This window comes from Fusarium oxysporum, chromosome I (genome assembly GCF_013085055.1).
Source record: "Fusarium oxysporum Fo47 chromosome I, complete sequence".
NCBI lineage: Eukaryota > Fungi > Ascomycota > Sordariomycetes > Hypocreales > Nectriaceae > Fusarium > Fusarium oxysporum.
Window position 1 is genome coordinate 1,419,556 of NC_072840.1, and position 18,559 is coordinate 1,438,114.

General features: G+C 48.8%; 7 protein-coding genes across 7 annotated transcripts; 4 read left to right on the forward strand and 3 right to left on the reverse strand.

The window, feature by feature from the left end:
• Positions 1 to 1,025: 1,025 nt before the first annotated feature.
• On the forward strand, positions 1,026 to 2,615 carry FOBCDRAFT_1311 (white-collar 2). Its single transcript, XM_031180944.3, has 2 exons — positions 1,026 to 2,319; positions 2,375 to 2,615. The coding sequence occupies exons 1-2, from the start codon at positions 1,125 to 1,127 to the stop codon at positions 2,512 to 2,514; spliced, it is 1,335 nt and encodes a 444-aa protein (XP_031041712.3). The 5' UTR covers positions 1,026 to 1,124; the 3' UTR covers positions 2,515 to 2,615.
• A 663-nt stretch (positions 2,616 to 3,278) lies between these two features.
• FOBCDRAFT_1323 (uncharacterized protein) lies at positions 3,279 to 4,626 on the forward strand. Its single transcript, XM_031180951.3, has 5 exons — positions 3,279 to 3,493; positions 3,687 to 3,800; positions 3,854 to 4,033; positions 4,101 to 4,282; positions 4,337 to 4,626. The coding sequence occupies exons 1-5, from the start codon at positions 3,433 to 3,435 to the stop codon at positions 4,514 to 4,516; spliced, it is 717 nt and encodes a 238-aa protein (XP_031041719.2). The 5' UTR covers positions 3,279 to 3,432; the 3' UTR covers positions 4,517 to 4,626.
• Positions 4,627 to 4,670: 44 nt separating this feature from the next.
• FOBCDRAFT_283192 (amidase signature domain-containing protein) lies at positions 4,671 to 6,645 on the reverse strand (the record flags this gene model as incomplete). The annotated part of the gene is made up of 5 exons (XM_031180953.2): positions 4,671 to 5,720; positions 5,765 to 5,781; positions 5,831 to 6,317; positions 6,369 to 6,471; positions 6,524 to 6,645. 5 exons carry the CDS (start codon positions 6,643 to 6,645, stop codon positions 4,671 to 4,673), a joined length of 1,779 nt encoding a protein of 592 aa, XP_031041721.2.
• Positions 6,646 to 7,330: 685 nt separating this feature from the next.
• FOBCDRAFT_151265 (uncharacterized protein) lies at positions 7,331 to 10,006 on the forward strand. Its single transcript, XM_031180954.3, has 4 exons — positions 7,331 to 7,628; positions 7,679 to 9,110; positions 9,301 to 9,786; positions 9,835 to 10,006. The coding sequence occupies exons 1-4, from the start codon at positions 7,577 to 7,579 to the stop codon at positions 9,938 to 9,940; spliced, it is 2,076 nt and encodes a 691-aa protein (XP_031041722.3). The 5' UTR covers positions 7,331 to 7,576; the 3' UTR covers positions 9,941 to 10,006.
• A 571-nt stretch (positions 10,007 to 10,577) lies between these two features.
• On the reverse strand, positions 10,578 to 12,968 carry FOBCDRAFT_151270 (uncharacterized protein). Its single transcript, XM_031180956.3, has 3 exons — positions 12,516 to 12,968; positions 11,021 to 12,468; positions 10,578 to 10,966 (listed from the first exon to the last, which is right to left on the reverse strand). Exons 1-3 carry the CDS (start codon positions 12,823 to 12,825, stop codon positions 10,874 to 10,876), a joined length of 1,851 nt encoding a protein of 616 aa, XP_031041724.2. The 5' UTR covers positions 12,826 to 12,968; the 3' UTR covers positions 10,578 to 10,873.
• Positions 12,969 to 13,430: 462 nt separating this feature from the next.
• FOBCDRAFT_246565 (uncharacterized protein) lies at positions 13,431 to 15,938 on the reverse strand. Its single transcript, XM_031180959.3, has 2 exons — positions 15,743 to 15,938; positions 13,431 to 15,689 (listed from the first exon to the last, which is right to left on the reverse strand). The coding sequence occupies exons 1-2, from the start codon at positions 15,856 to 15,858 to the stop codon at positions 13,775 to 13,777; spliced, it is 2,031 nt and encodes a 676-aa protein (XP_031041727.2). The 5' UTR covers positions 15,859 to 15,938; the 3' UTR covers positions 13,431 to 13,774.
• A 620-nt stretch (positions 15,939 to 16,558) lies between these two features.
• On the forward strand, positions 16,559 to 18,152 carry FOBCDRAFT_1357 (ClpP/crotonase-like domain-containing protein). The gene has a single exon (XM_031180961.3). It carries the CDS (start codon positions 16,789 to 16,791, stop codon positions 17,695 to 17,697), a length of 909 nt encoding a protein of 302 aa, XP_031041729.2. The 5' UTR covers positions 16,559 to 16,788; the 3' UTR covers positions 17,698 to 18,152.
• Positions 18,153 to 18,559: the final 407 nt, after the last annotated feature.

The following is an 18,559-nucleotide window of genomic DNA, read 5'->3' on the forward strand; positions in this document are numbered from 1 at the left end:
ATTAAAAGTCGCTCTCAACCTCTGTCTCTGCTGTGAACCTAACGATCTGCTCCTTTCAAAGCGATCCTGAGCCTCGCCTTGACTCAGAAAGCGGGCCATTCTTTGTTATCCAAAGACGCTACTAGAAACCGTGGTGTAGGTAGGTGACATGACAGATGGATATGTGCTTGCTGATATCTCATCTCACTTTGCCCCGTCACAGCAAGTTCATCCAAACCCTTTCACAATCTTGCCTCTCACATGCACTATTATTTCTTGCTATACCAGGCGTCCCATCTGAGTACTGTCAGCCAGGTAACTCCAATCTGTGCCCGTGCCCGTGCAAACATCTCGGTCCATGCCTTGATCTATTTCGAGCCCCTTCAGCGCTGCCTCTTCACTTAATTTCATCATGCCAACCACATTTTTCAACTTTTGTTGTTGTTTCTAACATTTTATCGGCATCTAATAGGGCTCCCTTCAACTTCTTTACCGCTTTGTTCCTGGCCGATTACTTGATGTTCTTTGCTGTTCATTATCTCAGTGGACAGTAGAGAGGAGGAGCTCGACATCCATTTCTACATTTCGAGTTAGATGTTGAGCTCAAGAATTCGCCTCCACCATACCCAAAAACAAAATTGAAGGGAAAAAAGCGCCGATACGACCCGGATATATCTTTTCGTTTTTAGGTATTTCTCATGGTACTCAAGCCATCGAAACAATATCTCCAATTGGACAACTTATCCCCAGCTCTTATCGCTACCGCTGTCGCATCCACTGAGTCGAGCGCTGAAGAGACCACCAAGGCCACGCCCAAGGCCACTGGCATTACCCTTTTCTAGGTTCTCACCAATGCAACTACGAATGCTCGACTGCCACATGAATGCGCCGCAACCATGTCCCACGGACCACCTCCACCACCACCTCCGCCCCAGGGCGCCCCTCATCCGAACAACTTCAACAATTTCTACGGTTTCAACCTCGATATCGGTTCTCTCCCCGACATGACTGGTGGCCAGGTCAATTACCACTCCCCTCCCCGCGACGCCGACGCCGGGGGCTGCGGCCCTATCTATAGCGCCCCCCTTCGGCCAAGGCCAACGCAACCTTGATCTTCGATCATTTCGGCTAACCCGATTTTGTAGATGGGCGCTGATGGTCAGGACAACGATCTTATGGCCATGCTCGATAATAGTATACTCGGCGGCATAACAGACATTCCAATGAACATCGAATCCGCAGATGACTCCAACATGAGCGGCTCTTTCGGCAACGGGCAATCGACAACAGAAGAGTCTGTCGCGAGAGCTGAAAATCAATTCAACACAGCAGCCAACAATGTTCCTGGCGCAGGGCCCCTCCCTGCTGGCGCGTTTGCTCAGATGAATCTCGCTGGCGCCAGCACCCTTACTGAGTTCACCAAGCGAAGAAATTGGCCCGCCAAGGTTGTAGAAGAGCTCAGAGACTTTTTACAGATTCTCGATGCGAACGGTCGCATTAAGTACGCATCACCTAGCATTCTCCAGGTCACTGGATACAGTGTAGAGGAGATCCAAGATGTATTTCTGAAAGACTTGATCCACCCAGACGACCAAGGTGTTTTCGTCGCAGAACTCAACGAATCCATCGCATCAGGCAACCCGCTACGACTTTTTTACCGTTTCAAAAAGAAGGACGCCGAATATGCGATTTTTGAGACTGTCGGCCATGCTCACATTGCTGGCGCCAAGTTCGCCCCCAATCCAAATAACCAGTCACCCTTCTGCCAGGCCGTGTTCATGATGGCGCGACCATATCCCACCAAAAACGCTGGACTTTTAGACTCTTTCCTTGAGCATAAGATCGAAAATGAACGATTAAAGCGCCGTATCGCCGAGCTCCGTCGTGAAGAGGAGGCCGAAAACGACGAGGCGCAGAAGCAGTGGCTGCAGAGTCAAGAGGGTCGCTCAGACATGACACCATCTGAAGGAACCGGCGTCTCCTCGGGAACCTTTTACCGCCCGGTTAGCGAAAGAGGAATGACAGAAGCCGATCGAGCAGCTCTCAATAAAGCTCTTACACGCGAGAATCTCGAAGGCTCAGTCGCAGGTGGTCGACAGGATTCGCTGAAGGATAAGATGGCACGTTACGAAGGGGCATCGCACACAGACACGATTGAGATGTTGACGGGATTGCGATACATCGAGGGCGAACGAAGCCGGGGAATTACGACTGGTAATGCTAGCCCGACCCTGATCAAGGGCGATGCAGGAATTGCAATTCCGATGGAGCGGGACCCTCGAACAGGCGATAGAAAGAAGAAGCTCAAGACGTCTGAGGAATATGTGTGTACGGACTGTGGTAAGTGGTTTTGTCGACGTAAGTGGCCTGTTGCTTCAATACTAACATGATACAGGCACCCTGGACTCACCGGAATGGAGAAAGGGACCCCAAGGACCGAAGACATTATGCAACGCCTGCGGTTTACGCTGGGCCAAGAGGGAGAAGAAGAGAACCAGCACCAGTCATCCTCCTACGGTGGATCAATCTGTATAATCACGAGGCGACGAGATGGCTTCCAACGAGTTATCGATCTACCGGCCTGTAAGATGCGTGACACGACCGAAACGAGGGCAGCAAGTAGCAGTGTTTGCCGCGACATCAGACGAGTTGACCAGAGACACGGTGCCTGGGGCACGACGGAGTTTAGGCTGAAATTACTGATTTGGATGGCGAAAAGCGGGATACACGAGACGCTCACAGCCGGTTGTTCACTTGATTATTTTCTTTTTGCAAACTCACGATTGAACTGGATATTTGATTTGTCACGACTGGGACTACAACACAGATACCTGGAGTGTAGGGAGCATTTGGGCAGACATAGCTGACGTGCGCGCCCTTGATGCGCCACGTATATGAATTGACGCATTTTCTATAGAGTGACTGTCGTGACTAAAAGATGCAACGACATAAAACCCATTTACCTCTGGCTAGGTACCTTATTCAGTGTCGGTCAATACAGTCAGTCGGGGTCTTTTTTCATACGTGACGACGCAGTTCAGCTGAAGCTATGATCCATGGCAGCTGAAATAAGCAATGGCTAATGCTACAGGTCCCACTAAGGCCGAATGGATTGCGTAGAGCTGTAGCTTGTACAGCTGGAACCACGTCAGACACCTCCAGGGCAATCGCAGCAAAGTATTGGATGGATAATACAGCATAACGAACAGTCATACACTCTGGTAGGTAGGCACTGCTAGCTAGAGGGCCATGTAATAAAGGCTTTATTAATTGAGCTGATTGGACGTCCGCTCTCCGAGCTCAATGTACATACAGTACCTGAGACTTGGACCCCTCTCTATTTCAACTTTATCCTTTGCATCATCAACCTCTCTCACATTTACATTTCCCTCTCGATACTAAACAACTTTCAATACAAACATATTTTCCATCCCCTCAAGCCACATCGCAATCATGGATAAGCTCATCAACGCCGCTAAGGATTATCTTGACGACGACAAGGACAAGCGTCAGGGTATGTTCATGTCTCCGTCCTCATATTTTACCTCATAGCTCTTATTACCCCGCCAAGAATCCATGATGCCCCTCATACGACCTCAGATCGTCGAGGGAGGTTAAAGCAACAGCTAGCCGTTATTTTACTGATCTCGACATCTCAACTATAACTCAGACTCCAGATAGCTTCAGCTAATTAATATTCTTTCTAGAACACCAGCAGCAAGGGCATGGACAGCAGCAGGGCTATGGCCAGCAGCAAGGTTACGGACAACAAGAGAGCCAGTACGGCCAGCAACAGCAGTACCCTCCTGCCGGTGGCATCCGTTAGTTATTAACGCAGGCTTCCACTCGAGCGAGCGAATCTAACAATACACAGAGTCTCAGGGTGGCGGTGGCTTTTCCAGCTTCCTTGGTGGAAACGTCGACTTTGACAACGCCAAGGAGGAAGCCCATCAGAAAGCCGGATCTTCTGGTGACAAGGATCTCTTTGGAAGCATTCTAGGATCTCTCGGACAGAAGCAGAACAAGCTTGCTGATGAGGACCTCGATGAGGAAGGTAAGTAATCTTTTTGAGATTTCTGTCCGATGGGTCAAGACACATGCTGATGACATATGACCACCAGATGCCATCAAGCAGCACAAGAACACCTACAACAACGACGACTCCCAGCAAGACAGCAAGAGTCTGGGTACCGCTGCTGCTATGCAAGCTCTCAAGATGTTCACCCAGGGCCAGGGCCAGAGCAGCACTGGTGCCAACAGTCAGACTGCGTTTTTGGGACTTGCCTTGGCCGAGGCTAGTAAGGTTAGCTTTGAGGTACAGCACACGTATAAGTCAACGTCTAATATGAATTTATAGCTCTTTGACAACAAGGCCGCATCAGGCAAGGTATCCGAGGGCACGAGCAAGGAGAGCGTCATCCAGCAGGCTGGTGAAGTCGCTTTCAAGATGTACCTCAAGAACCAGGCCGGTGCTGGTGGACAGCAGGGTGGCGCTTCCGGTCTTATGGGTCTTGCTTCTAAGTTCCTGGCTAAATAAGCCCAATAGTTGCTTCGACATGTAGTCACAAGAGGGGGCTAAGTAACACCCTTGATCACCACATGCTAAACAACGATTGAAAGATTCCAAATTCCATTTTCATTTTTGCGACCTAAGTGAGAAACAGCAAAAGCATAATCTTAGTACGACGAGTTTATGCCTTCTGCTTAACCAGATCCGCAACATCCAACCACTCATCAGGTCGGCGCCGGCCAGACTCTGTAGCGTTATGCAAATACTCTTCTGCCTCTGTTGCCCAAGCCAGGAGCTGCTCCTCGCTACCCCATTCTCCTGTAGCCATCAAGCCAATAGAGAGCTTACCCTCACCCTGGTCAGGATCGACGTAGCCAACAGGAGCCGAAACCGCAGGTGTGCCGGTCAAGTTGGCTAAAAAGACGTAGAGCATGTTTCGGATGGTCGTGTTGGTATCACTCATGCCATAGGCTTGATCACCAGGGACAATAGGCCATCCGATCAAGGGGCTTGTGGGTGTCATGATAAGAAGGCCGGGGTGCTTCTGGAATAAGTAGGCGAGATGTTGCATGATGAGCTCTCGTAAAGCCCCGTATTTGAGCATATCAGCTGCAGGAGTCCTGGTACCGACAGACATAACGACCTTGTTAGCGGGTCCTACCAGAGAGAGCCAGTCGGCGGGATTGGGAGTTCGTCGGCGGGCTGACTCGGCCATTTCAGTGATACAGACAACACTGTGCGCAAGTTGCGCCTCAGGGATGTAAGGGATAGTGATGTCGATGATCTCATAACCGCACTTGTTAGCGAGGTAATCGATCGCCCTGTCACAAACCTCTTTGACACGAGGATCAGCCTTGTTCCACCAGTCACGGTAAATTCCCATGACCTTCTTCTGGCCCTTTGGTGGTGGGTCAGAACGAGCAAAACGGCTTTGGATATGACAATCTGGGTTAGGTTGGGACATGACGCGGTAGGCAATAGTCAGGTCTGCGACAGTAGCGGCGATGGGGCCGGTGATACACATTGTGTTATTCATAAACATAGTTCTGTTATGTGTGGTCTTGAGGCCGTAGACGCCATTGAAAGTGGGTGGGATGCGGATACTGCCTCCCGCGTCGGTGCCAACGGCGATGGGGACAACACCAGCTGAGACAGTGGATGAGCCTCCTGAGGAAGAACCGCCAGGATAGTAGGATTTGTTGAGCCAGTTAGTGGGTGTTCCTTGTGCAGCCTGGATTTGTTAGTGGTGTCTTGTACAAAGCGGCTCGTGCTTACATTGCATCCGCTGGTGTCTGATCAAGGTCAGTAATTGAATTAGCAAGACGTTGTATATAGACTCACCGGAGCCAAGCTCATGCATAGCATTCTTTCCAATGACTACAGCACCGGCTTCCTGGAGTTTCTTCACTGGCCACGAAGATTCTTTCTGCTCCTTGAAAGTCTCAATGGAGGGGTCATATTTCATACCAATGTGGTTATGAAATCCCTTAACATCGGTATCATCCTTGACACCGATAGGTACACCGTCCAATACACCCAGTGGCTTGCCAGCAGCATAACGCTCAGTTGAGGCTTTGGCAGCCTCGAGGACTAGATGATCTTTGCCGTGGTTATCAACCCAGCCATCAGAGTACTTGCCATCTGGTCTGGAGATCTGAGGGAGGAGAGCTTCAGCGACTTGAAGAGGTGTCACTTGACCCGACTTGTACATCTCATGATAGTCACTAGCAGTGTAGTAGCGTGCTTTGGACTCTGCATATTGGGACTTGAGAAGCTTAGGTTCAAAGTCGAGCATAGGCTCTGCAGGGCCCAGGGGAGTTACGGTAGGCTGAGGATGTTAGCTATGTGGCATTTTGTATGAAGCAATGACCTTTCATACATGAAACCTGTAGGGAATATTATCAAGAGCAGGAATATCTTTGATAGTGCCAAAGTGGGCATTATCCCAGAAATATTGTTGAAGGAACCCAACTTTGGCGATGCTACAAGAATTTAGCATTGGTAAGGGTATAAGCCACAGGATATAAAACTCACAGATTAGCACCAACTACGAGAGGAATGCCTCGAAATGTAGGGTTGTTCTCGACTGTGGGATTGTATGTAGCTGCTGGAGCCTCGACAGGCTTGGGATAGTCGGCAAAGTCGGATGGGGCCATGGTGGAAGATCCGGGGGATTGTGTTAGTCTGAGGGAGGATTCTGGGGTAAGGAGACCCGTGCAGTTTATATAAATGGCAGAAACAGCAGCAAGAACAAGAGTTATGTCCTAATAGAGCAGGTCTGGAGATAAGTAAGAGATTCAACTCTCTCCTAAGCTAAGCTGAGCTTAGGCTGCATCTGCCGTTTACGACCCCTAGAACGCCAACCTAGGCTGCCCCACACGAGGTTCATGAATGAGATGCCATTTGCCGAGGCTCGTATAAGATCATGAGAGAAGAGATGGGTGCTCAGGAACAATCTACTGTTTGCATATAGCGGTCGGTTTTTCGGTACGGAAAGACCAATCACACTAACTGCAGCGTATTTCAATATATTAGGACTCGTTTCGTCTATCACAAGCAATACGGCTACCATTGTTTAGAGTAACTGATCCTTGCACATTGAATACGCGAGCATTTACGCGTCTGACAGAGGATTCATCTAGATCAAAGGGACGGATTAGTCAAGTAAGATGAATATTGAACCAATTGAATGAGCGATTGAAACAACAAAGTCCATAGGCAAGATGAGCAGCATACAAAGACCATGTGGTTGCCTTACGTCATCCCTAACTAGCACTGGGTCTCACCTCCCTTTAGTGCGTTTAGTGCCCCGCGTCACAGCATCGCATCACATGGCATCTTTGTCACTCCTCACTCGATAAGACTCCAACAGCAACAGACACCGTGACCGTTTTCTTTTGATTTAATTACATACCTCTCCATACCCTTGCTCTTTAAATCTTTCTTTTAGCAAAAGACTCATTCATGGTCAGCAACATACAGTCTACAAAGCTCTCCTAGGAGCTCAGCTCTCACATAGCTCAACCCCTCCAGGGATAGCTCCGCGATAAGCTATCTACAGGTATCTACAATATCATCGCCATCAAAATGTCACTCTTTACCGCGCAGCTTTATCCTGGCCGAGCACTGGGCTTCCTAGGTATGGTAAAACATCATAAGACTTGATAACATCTACTGACATATTTACAGTCCTCGGTGCAACTCTTCACGATGTCCTTACCCGTCTTAAAGCTGAACCCCAACGCTTCCCGAAGATCGAGCTACTTTACTCCCCTGACCGACCTGTCACCGAACCCGTTGGCGTTGAACTCCCTGGGAATGGTATACGACTCAGATTTGACGGCCCCGAACAGCGTCTGCGTCTTATCGAGGTTACCGACTTTACCAAGAATCACATTACCTTCAAAGAACGAGATCTTGTAAAACCATTTGCTGGTACCCCTGGATCTCCTTCACCAGGCGACTCGGCATCAGGACCGACCTTCCGACACATATACCATAAACTACTCGGCCCTACGTACGCCGGTGAATTTATTCCGCCATCTAGTGGTCACGATAATGGCATCTATGTCCTGTCCTATCCCGGTGTTGCCTTTAACTTCGCACTTAATCCTTCCGAGTACTCGCCAGAGAAAGACGTAGTGTCGACTTTCGCATCGGCATCTAGTCAAGTCGCAACCTCGATGGCTGTCTTTAGTGGTGATTCCTGGGCTGATGCTAGACCGACTCTTTGGACTGAGATTTTGCCCAGTATCAAGTCAACTACCGTGATTCCTCGAGGCAAAGATGTCTACCCCGACGAAGTTTCGCTTGTTCGATTACATGGAGCTGGAAAGATTCAGCTTTTCAGAAAATGGACCAGCAACTCTTTCTGGATCACCCTTGGCGAGACAACACCTCAAGATCTCCTCATGGAGTTGGGGCCTCCGAATGCCATCTATCGCAAGAATGACCAGAAAATGGTCATTCATAAGACGCGTACAGCAAGCAACGCTAAAGGTTGTCCAGATGCTGCTGATATTGGCCGGCCTGAAGATCTCACCGATACAGATCAGTCTTCCATGCACGAGGGGTCTGATGCATCAGACAATGAAGAAGCCGTCGATGATCAGATCGGTCTTAACACAAATGGCGAATGCTTCTATAATTATTTCTATCTTGGGTTTGACATATTAATATCGACTCGTGTACCCCCGTCACAAACTCCTCCTGGCAGCAAAGTCGGTGAAGCAGAGGGTCAGAACGGCATCATATCCCATTCTCCCGATCGACTAGTAGCCACAAAGCTGGTTCTACATGGCAACATACCTGGCTCATACGAATTCAATCGTCATCGCCGTTGTCGCTGGGAAATTGCTTACCTGGACTCTCTGAATGATGGCAACGGACCGACAGATTCGGAAACGCCTTTCCCACAAATAGAGGACCGTATGAATGCTGCATGGGCATCTGCATTCCCACGAAACGACTCTCAGCAAAGACAACGCGGCATGGTTCTTAATCGTGGCTGGGGCGATAGTCCAGGCAGCAGTTGTGAGTTCTTGGGAGGGTGGGAGGAGAGCGGCGCAAGAAGAGCAGAAACAAACGGGGATTCCACGACCACGTTGTATGGATTCCCAGGGTTGGTATTTGAAGTTTTGAAGAATGGGCATGTCAACACTGTCACAGTGTTTTGATCTAGGGCGTCACATCTGGATTTTGTTTGGGGGAGTTTATGGTGTTTGGGAAGAGTCAATATAATGGCTCAGTTTTGTTTGCTTCGATACCTCTGTCCATATGATCTTAGATATCCTGTGAATTCATATTGACAGGTCATTATCCTTTTATGTCTCTTTGCTACATTGCCATTGTTTATGCAATTTGATGAATGGGGCACGAGATGCGGGAAAGTGCCCCAAGGGAGGTAAGAGCTTCTACAACTACATTACTCAGTGCACTGCGGTTATTCACTACCAACCTCAACTCTCTGCACTTTCGCTCCCCCTCGCCAGTTTATACACCTTGATACAAAAAACATCTCTCCTCTACGTCCGCAACCAAGAAATCGCCATGTCGACCACAGAAAAGAAAGACACTACAGAGCCAGTCGACAAAGAAGCCATCCGCGAGCTGATCAACGAGCTCGAACACAAACTCGACGCTCTGTACACCCTAAGCGACGAGGTCAACAGAGGTATTCTTGAGAGCAAAGATGCGCTCGAAAGCGTCCGCGAGAAACGCGTCAAGGTACTCAGAGCGCGGCTGGACCGGATCTTCCAGCAGTGGAATATCGGGTCTCTGACTAGCAACCATCACCCGTACGTTACCTCTGAGTTATGTGCATTCGATGCTGAGTACAGTTTTAGGTCAACTCAGAATCAGAGTCAGAATCCAGGTCCGGGTCCAGGATCGAGCCAGGCTCAGACTCAAGCTGGGATTAACCAACAAGGGCAATTCGGTTTGCCATGGTAGATGCTAGAATGATTGGTGTGTGGCATGTCTATCTATGGTGACACGGTGACAGGCTTTTGCTAATGATCCATTAAAGGAAACACAACTAACGAACTTTCTACCAAGAAGATAGAAGATCAGACTGTGAGGCAGTGAGCCAGTATATTGCGCTATAGCATAGAGGGAATAAGCCATTATCAACCTTATATAAGTCACACTCCGAGATCACGAGATACTTATCGATCTTCCGTAGTAAAAAGCCCTGAAGTGCATATTGTACTCCTATTTCTCATCTATTACAAGCTGGACTTTCACGGTACCCAATGTATTTGTAAAGGCTCAACTATTGTAAAGATATCCCTGTTAGCAAGGCTATAGCCTCGGTAGTCAAGTTATGCTGTTTCGCTGCTGTCAACATGATCATTTATTGCGCTGGATTAACTGAGGTGCGTATGATTTCGGCCATATTAAATAGGCTCTGGGGGGAGCTGGACTCCTTAGGTGGAGGAGAAAGAATTTCTCGATGTCCTTGCAAGCCTGACTTCAGTCTCATATAAAGATTGACTCGCAATATAAGTATGCAGGCAGCCTCAGCCCTCCAGGGGCTGACTCCAATAAACTCTTAAAATGTAATATGAACTTGAGGTAACTTTACAGGTTCTAGAGGAAATATATTGACTTAAAAGATAAGTTTGGTCGCCAAAGGTCATAGTGCCTTTAGCACTTCAAAAGCAACAGAAGAAGATAAGTACATTTTCGAGTGGATTACATGACTAAGGGTGAACTTTATCAAGGTTTCTGCTAAACTGATCTTATACACAAAGCTTTTGTAAAGACGAGTCTCTGTGACTGCCGTTCAAGCCATCTATTCCTACATTGTACACGCTACACCAGGTATCATCATGCTCCTTTTCCTCTTGTCCGTTTCCAATCTCATGCGTATTTCATAACTCTCTACCACTCGTCGACCTCTCCCTTCTTGGGTTTTTGTACCCGCACAACCTTGTCACAGTTGAGCAAACATAGAGGATCAAAGGCCTTCTTGATCTGCAATGACTGTTAGCAAACTGCTCATTTCAATATATGGGCAATATTTCTTACCTGTCGCATAGCGTCAACTGTAGACTCGCCAAGCTCATGAGGGAGATAATCCCGCTTGACAAGTCCAACGCCGTGCTCACCCGTTACGGTACCCTCCATCTCAACAGCCTTCTTGACCATGCGATGGACAACAGCCTCAGCCTTTGCACGCTGAGCATCGTTGTACAGCAGAATAGTGTGGAAGTTGCCGTCACCGACATGTCCTACGATAGAAGCAAACAGGCCACTCTTTGCCATATCCTCTTTGGTTGCCTCAATCAGATCTGGTAGCTTGCTCATGGGCACAGCAACATCGCCTGTCCACACGTGGTCGCCAGGCTTCTTGACAGCTGTGGTACTCCAGAGAGCCTCCTTTCGTGCACTCCACAGCTCGTCCTGCTCTTCTTGGCTCTTAGCAAACTCAAAGGTCTTGCTGCCAGACTGCTTAGCGAGCCCCTGCACTTGGGCAACCTGCTCTTTGACACCGGCGGGAGTTCCGGCGAACTTGAAAAAGAGTGTGGCTGCCTCTGTCCATGCTCGTGATGTCATTCCGGCATCGTTGATGCACTTCATCTGGTTGTCGTCGAGAATCTCGACAGCAGCGACGGGGATGCCCTGGGCCACAACCTTGCTCACACAAGTAGCGGCATGGCGGATCGAGGGGAAACTGCAGACAGCGACGCTGGTAGACTCAGGCTTGACGGTAACCTTGAGAGTAGCCTCAGTCACGAGACCAAGGGTACCCTCGGAACCAATAAACAGCTTCGTGAGATCGTAGCCAGCAGAGCTCTTGCGAGGTCGCTGCCGGGTCTTAATGACAGTACCATCAGCAAGAACGACAGTCAAGCTGAGAACCCACTCGCGCATGGTACCATAGCGATAGGCATTGGTGCCACTGCACCCAGTGCCAATCATGCCTCCAATCATAGCGCCAGGACCAGGGTCGGGAGGGAAGAAGAGACCCTCATGCCCCAGGTGGTCATTTAGAGCTTCCCAGCCCATCGCAGGCTGGACAACGACATCGAGATCCTCCTTGTGAAGGTTGATAATTTTGTTCATACGGCCAAAGTCGATAGAGATGCCCTTGCGGGTAGGTGTGAAGTGACCTTCGAGACTGGTGCCGCCGCTGTAGCCTGTAACGGGAATCTTGCGCTTATGGCAAACCTTCATAATCTCAGACACCTCTTCAGTGCTTGAGGGATAGACAATGCAAAAGGGACGGTCTTCGGGGCCAGCCTGATGAGAGGACCAACTGGATGTGGCATGGTGTTCGAGGTCGTTCTCAGCGGTGCTGACATTGTCTTGGCCGACAATCTTGACAAAGTCGGCCCAGGCAGCCTGCATATTCTCGAGTTTCGTGTTGTGCTTGGGAGCTTTGGACTTGTTGAGAGGCAGTGTCGACGTAGGTTCGGGGTCTCTTGGCCAATATGTACCAAGCCAGTATGAAATACCAACGCCCGAGAGGAAGACTATCGTTTGTTAGATTTTAACTCGGAAAGCGCGTAATTGAGCGTACCAAATGTCACCATCCAGTTCCGTGTAGGATCTGTCATGTTGCGCCACTCCTCGTACTTCTCCCTCTGCTCCCGCTCACGCCTTAATCGAGATCCAATACTGCCCATAACCTGTCCTTGGAACGTCCTTCCCACTTTTGTCTCGTTACTCTGTCGGGTGGGGGTATTCTTATTCGGCCTTTCGGGCTCGATCTCGGTAGCGTAAGAGCGGGAGAAAGACGCAGGTAGCCTCATAGTTCTACAACTAGCTGTGGTGGGTGTCCGCAAGCTCCGAAGAGCAGCACGCTGAGCGCGCAATTGAAGAGAAGCCATGACGACGTAGCTTGTGCGCGGGCAGAGGTTGAAAGTCAGTAGCAGGGATAATTAAGATATATAGGTCGTAAAAGGGTGTAGAGGAGCTGATCGCAGCTGTAGGAGTGTGTCGGGATAGGAATTGGCCGACGAGGAAAGGTCGATGTCGAGCTTAAGTGTTGAAGTCAACGGCAATGGAAAATTGTTAGGACGGAGTTGGAATGCCGCACTATAATTCCCGAACCCCACATCACGGGGCCTTGCTCGGGCGTCTTCAGGGCCCTGAGATCGGCTTCGATTAGATCTGCTACGGCGTGGAGGCCTTTGACTAATTCTCATTGGTTGTGTTATTATATTTACTCTTATACTTGCCTTTTTCGTTATTGTTTCCTCGGTATAATTCAGCAGTCGCGCTGTGCAATGTCCGTATTCTGATATCTTCGATACCGATCCGTACCAGCCGGGCCCGGAGCTTCTCCCTCAATCTTGTAAGATAGGATCCATCAATGGCTGGAAACTGACCAAAGTGGATGCTCAATATGATTTCAAGGATCAATATTGACTATAGAGGGGGCACGTTGAAGAGCAATTATCACATCAAAGCACGTCACCGCCGGCCTCGGCCAATTTCACTATCATGTATTACCAATGCTGTTGCAATGAACCTCGAATATGTTTTGAAGCAGTGAATGTTTTCAGGTATCCATATAATGCTAATTGCAATAGCCGAGACGTCAGATCTTCGGAGATTGGCCACCGCCGTAGATGAACGTCTCAGCCGCATTCCCCAAAATGTATCGCGGAGACCAAGTCCGCTCTCTCTGTGCTTCCATCCCGACGCCCAGAAAACTGTCAAACTACCCAATCATAAGCTGTATATTGTCCCGAAACTCCGTCCGCCCGTTTTCTTGTTGTCGTTGTCATCACACGTAGCATGGTAGCTCTTCGCATTCAAAGGTACACGAAGTGATCATATGCTGCCGTGTTGGACAAGTTGAACAGTAAAAGTCGGCGTTCCACTCTGCATATGGTCAAAGTAGGCTGCTAACTCATCATCTCCTTGTATCTGAAGGGGTAATTCGTTGCCCTTAGGGTCCTTAATGATACCCTCGATGCGAACACACAACGCCCCGGGAAACTTAGTAACCGCGACCTGTCGTAACTCCTGGATCGATTGTGAAGACATTGTAGATATCCACAGGCTGGTATTGGCCGGATATGTCGACGAAGGGTGCAATCGCATGAATACTGCAAAAGAAGATGGTACGGCAGGCACTGAAGGCACAGGCGAGAACATTGTATTGGGCGCCGACGCGGAGAATTGGTGCTGCACGTATTGCTGCGGCATATAGTTTGCCTGTGGTTGATTTCCTAAGTACATCGATGAGCCGTACTGAGCATCCATGGGCACGGTGTTGGCAGCGGACGAGCCCAGCATTCTATGGGGCTGAGGTAGGACACCCTGAGAAGCCGGCATGCCCAGAGCCGGCAATTGTACCTGTCCTGGCCGTTGTGGTGCTGGTGGCTGTCCGGTTGTTGTATAAGCAATACGTGAATCGACTGGCTCATGGACAGGCTCATACCCATTGCTGTCCATGGGTTGATCCATCATCGGATCCGCAGGTGAACTGGACCCTGGGGCTCCCCTGTCTGACATTCTGAAGGCAGGGGGGTTCTCCATCGCTCTTTGGGCTTGTTGTTGATATGTGCTTGGTTGAGCCGCGGTGAGATGCGAATCCTGAACAGTATGTTGTGGTTTGTCATTCTGAGACTTGCGCTTTGCTGACTCCTTCTGCTTAGGAGCTTCGCCACTCTTGGTGGTCTTGGATCTCTTCTCGTCGCGTCTTCTCTTGATCACATCTCGAGCGACGATCTCGACTGCCTTGACTTTTCGGCGAGATGATTCATCATTTCCATGAAGGGGGATTGCCCTCATACGTTCTGACTTCTCGAGCCATCGCTTCTTCAGTTCTTCCCATTGCTCTGGTGTTCCATCAGATTTACATGTAAACTTTGCATCGCACAGCACTTCATGCAAAGCAGCGCGGATTTCATGAGACTCTTCTGGGTTGAGACCTAGCTCGTTCTTTGCATCGACGAGAGTCATTCTGGTATCCTGGTTGCGTCGACGCTTGGTCACGTCAGTGCAAATAACGTCCAATGCAAGCTGCTTTCTCTCAAGGTCCTCTTTGGAAAGCCAAAGAGCCTGTTGTAGGTGTGGGCGCTCATGAATCAGGCGGTTCTTGACATAGTCCCATCGTCCTGGTCCAGCTTGGGTTTTCTTGACGATGGACTCTTCTTGACAGATTCGAGCAAAACACTCGCGAGCTTCTGCATAAGTGGTCGCATCGAGACCGAGGGCTTCTTTGGAATCGTTCAAGGTCATTTCAGATGGGAAACGGACAATGTGCTCTGATTCAGTGAGATGTTGACGATTTCTTCGGCTTTGTCTTTTGCTAATCTTGCGTGGTTTGGGCGTTGTTGGGACAGAGTTGGGGTCTTCTTGCACTGAGTTTTCAGGAGCATATGGTGTTGGATGGTCAAGATCTCTGGGTTCTTGGTCAGGCAGTAGAGTGGTCACGTCTCCGTCATCTAGTGAAGTATCGTTCTCAAGATTCTCATCATCAGGCTCAGCATCACCAGATCTTGCTCGGTCACCATTTCGAACTCTAAGGAGCCAACGATTGCGGGCACGCACTCTCATGAGTTCACGGGAATTGATGTCAAAGCCATCCTCATCAGTAAGGATTCGAAGCATTTCACTTTGAGGGACATTTCTCTTCCATAGCTCATGGATGCGCTTCACAAGTCGATCATCCTTATGTTTTAGTCTTTGTTTTGTAGGAAACTTCCATCGACTAAACTGAACTTGAAAAGCGCGTTTGCTGAAATGGGTCGTGTAAGTCGAGAAGAGCGTTCACTTACACTGAGCACTTACCTCGGCGTGAACTGATAAACATTCTTCATGTGCACCATGATGTCCTCGAGGGACCGACGCTCATTGATATAAAGTTGGTAGCACACATCTTTGTGTGGTTCCCATTGATAGACCATGATTCGATACTCCAGACAGCATAGTCTCTTGTGTCTGCGTCTTTGGTCAGAACGGCTCAACTAAAACTTGGAGCTTGTGGAGAGACTTTTGCATTGCTGGTTAATCTGGGCTTCCGGAGTTTTTTTTGGCTGGTCAACCAGGGGATTAGTCATTGATGTACAGTCTGAAGAGTGTTCAGCACTGTGATGATAACTGTGCAAGCTGATAATTGTTTGACGATGAACTTGCAACAAGTAATAATATTCATGTATTATGATAAAATATGCAGAAAGTTCAAATACTACTGCATTGGTGGACTCAGTATATAATTCATAGATAGATTATATAAGAACAAGCAAGAGCACCAACAGGACACATCACTCAAAGACGGCCTTCAAACCCATTTGTACCTTATCCTGCTATCCTGGACTTTGGAATAAGCACATATGATAAGGATCAATGAGAGCAGCCGAGGGCATAGGTTGGATAGACATTTTAAAATAATCCTGTTCATATTCTCTAAGTTGACACGTTCTGAACAAATGCTGCTTTTGGTTCTCGTCAAGACAGCAGCGTGCGGAATCCAAGCCGCTTGATGATGACACTGACGATCTCTAGCTTGAACATAGACCAATAACTTTACATGTGATACTAGCATTCACAAGCTCTCAAATCATCATCTTTCATTCATTTACACACTCTATTTTACTCACTTGAGGAGCTAGGAATAATATACAGATACCGGGGATAATCAAGCGACACCCACCCAACGCTTCTGGGCTTATTTAGCTTGCACCTCGGTTCGATCTTGTGAGTCAAGAGACGTTGTCACCATTCCGCGGCTCAACTGAAGAAGCCCAGTCAATCCGTCGCACTCTAAATTAACATCGTCCTGACCTCAGCTTCACTCAATCATACCTCGTTTATTACTCACAAAACCAATAATCGCAATGGCATCGCCTTCGCTCCCCGACAGCTATGCAACCCTCAACCTCCCAACCCTGCAGCTCTTCCATCATCCCCCCTCTTCCAAAGAAGTCACACATGTCATAGTCATAAAGCTTCATCGTCCTGAAGCCCGTAATGCATTCACCGACACAATGGCGGCTTCGCTCTCCCATGCGCTCAACACACTCTCCGTTGATCCTCGCGTTCGCGCTATAGTTCTCACTTCGTCGGATCCAAAGAACCGCATGTACTGCGCGGGCATGGACTTCAATGAGGAGCATGCGCTGGGGAAAGACGCCGCTGATCATCGCGACTCGGGTGGTATTGTCACTTTACCTATGTATCGCTGCAACAAGCCTGTTATCGTCGCTATCAATGGCTCTGCTGTTGGCGTGGGTATCACAATGACTCTCGGCGCCAACATCCGCGTTGTGAGCCGCGACGCCCAGATTGGCTTTGTGTTTGGTCGCCGTGGTTTCAGCATGGAGGCATGCAGCAGTTTCTTCCTCCCACGCCTCATAGGAACCAGCCGTGCACTTCACCTCACCACCACTGGCGCTGTCTACCCTGCCACTCACAAGCTCTTTGACGGTCTCTTCAGTGAGATTGTCGCACCTGAAGAGGTCCTTCCCACAGCGCTCAGGATCGCGGATGAGATAGCGGCCAATGTAAGTGGTGTTTCTGCGCGAGTAATGAAGGACATGATCTACAGGGGAGCCTCGTCGCCTGAGGAGGCGCATTTACTTGAGAGCAAGATATTTTGGGACTTGTTCACAGGTAAGGATGCGAAAGAGGGAATGAATAGCTTCTTGCAGAAGAGGAAGCCGGATTTTACGGGGACTATGGACAAGAATGCGCCCAAAATCTACCCTTGGTGGACGCCCGTTGATATTGCCAGGCCAAAGCTGTAGTGATTCATTGCTGGAAATGCGTCTATTGCTGTATTTTATGATCACTTTGCTATCTATGCCTTACGAATTGTACTCCGTTTGTTTTGGTGTAAACTCATCACCAAACTTCTTCAGAATACTGCATCGTGATACCCACAAACCCATTTCTCCTCATTCCTTAGTAAGACAGATATCTGCATTCATCTTCAGCAATAAGGTTCTGTCTCATAACCCCAGATTAATGTCTCCATAGATAGGACTCGAGGAATGATTTAGCGCTGAACCATCAAAAAGAGGTCATGAGATCCATGCCTTCAAGACCCCTGTCTAACTAATCCTCCCCACACTTAGGATCTCCGTTAAGCCGACCCACTCTCTGTCAAAGGCCGCAAACGAACGTCATGTGCAATTGATTAATGTCATGTGAAAGGGAAGCAGAGGAGGCAAAGCTGAGCCACTCTGGTACACACGTACGATGGATTCGTCTTATTCTTGGCCCGACACTCGAGTCACTAGAATTGAGGGCTGTGCTACTTCACAGGATGTTTGCCAAGAGAGGGAGGAAACGTAACGTTAACGTGAGGGAGGCAAATTGCTGGTCATGTCTGTCCATGTTTTGATCCGGTTCTATGGTAGAAGCGCCTAAGCCGTTCCATCCGATATGCCACAGCCGTGCAGGCCGAACTGGAAATGATACTCGAAAAAACAAGAAACAATGCAACAAGTCGTCCCAAATCAAAGAACGAAGTTCTTGAGTTCATCCCGCGTAGCTTGAGTCCGTTGATGCAACCATGCATGCCAATCGTAGAAGTAGAAGAGAGAAAAAACAAAGTGGTAAACCCCAACTCCTTGCCTATAAAATGTCAAAAGATAACGTTCCTCC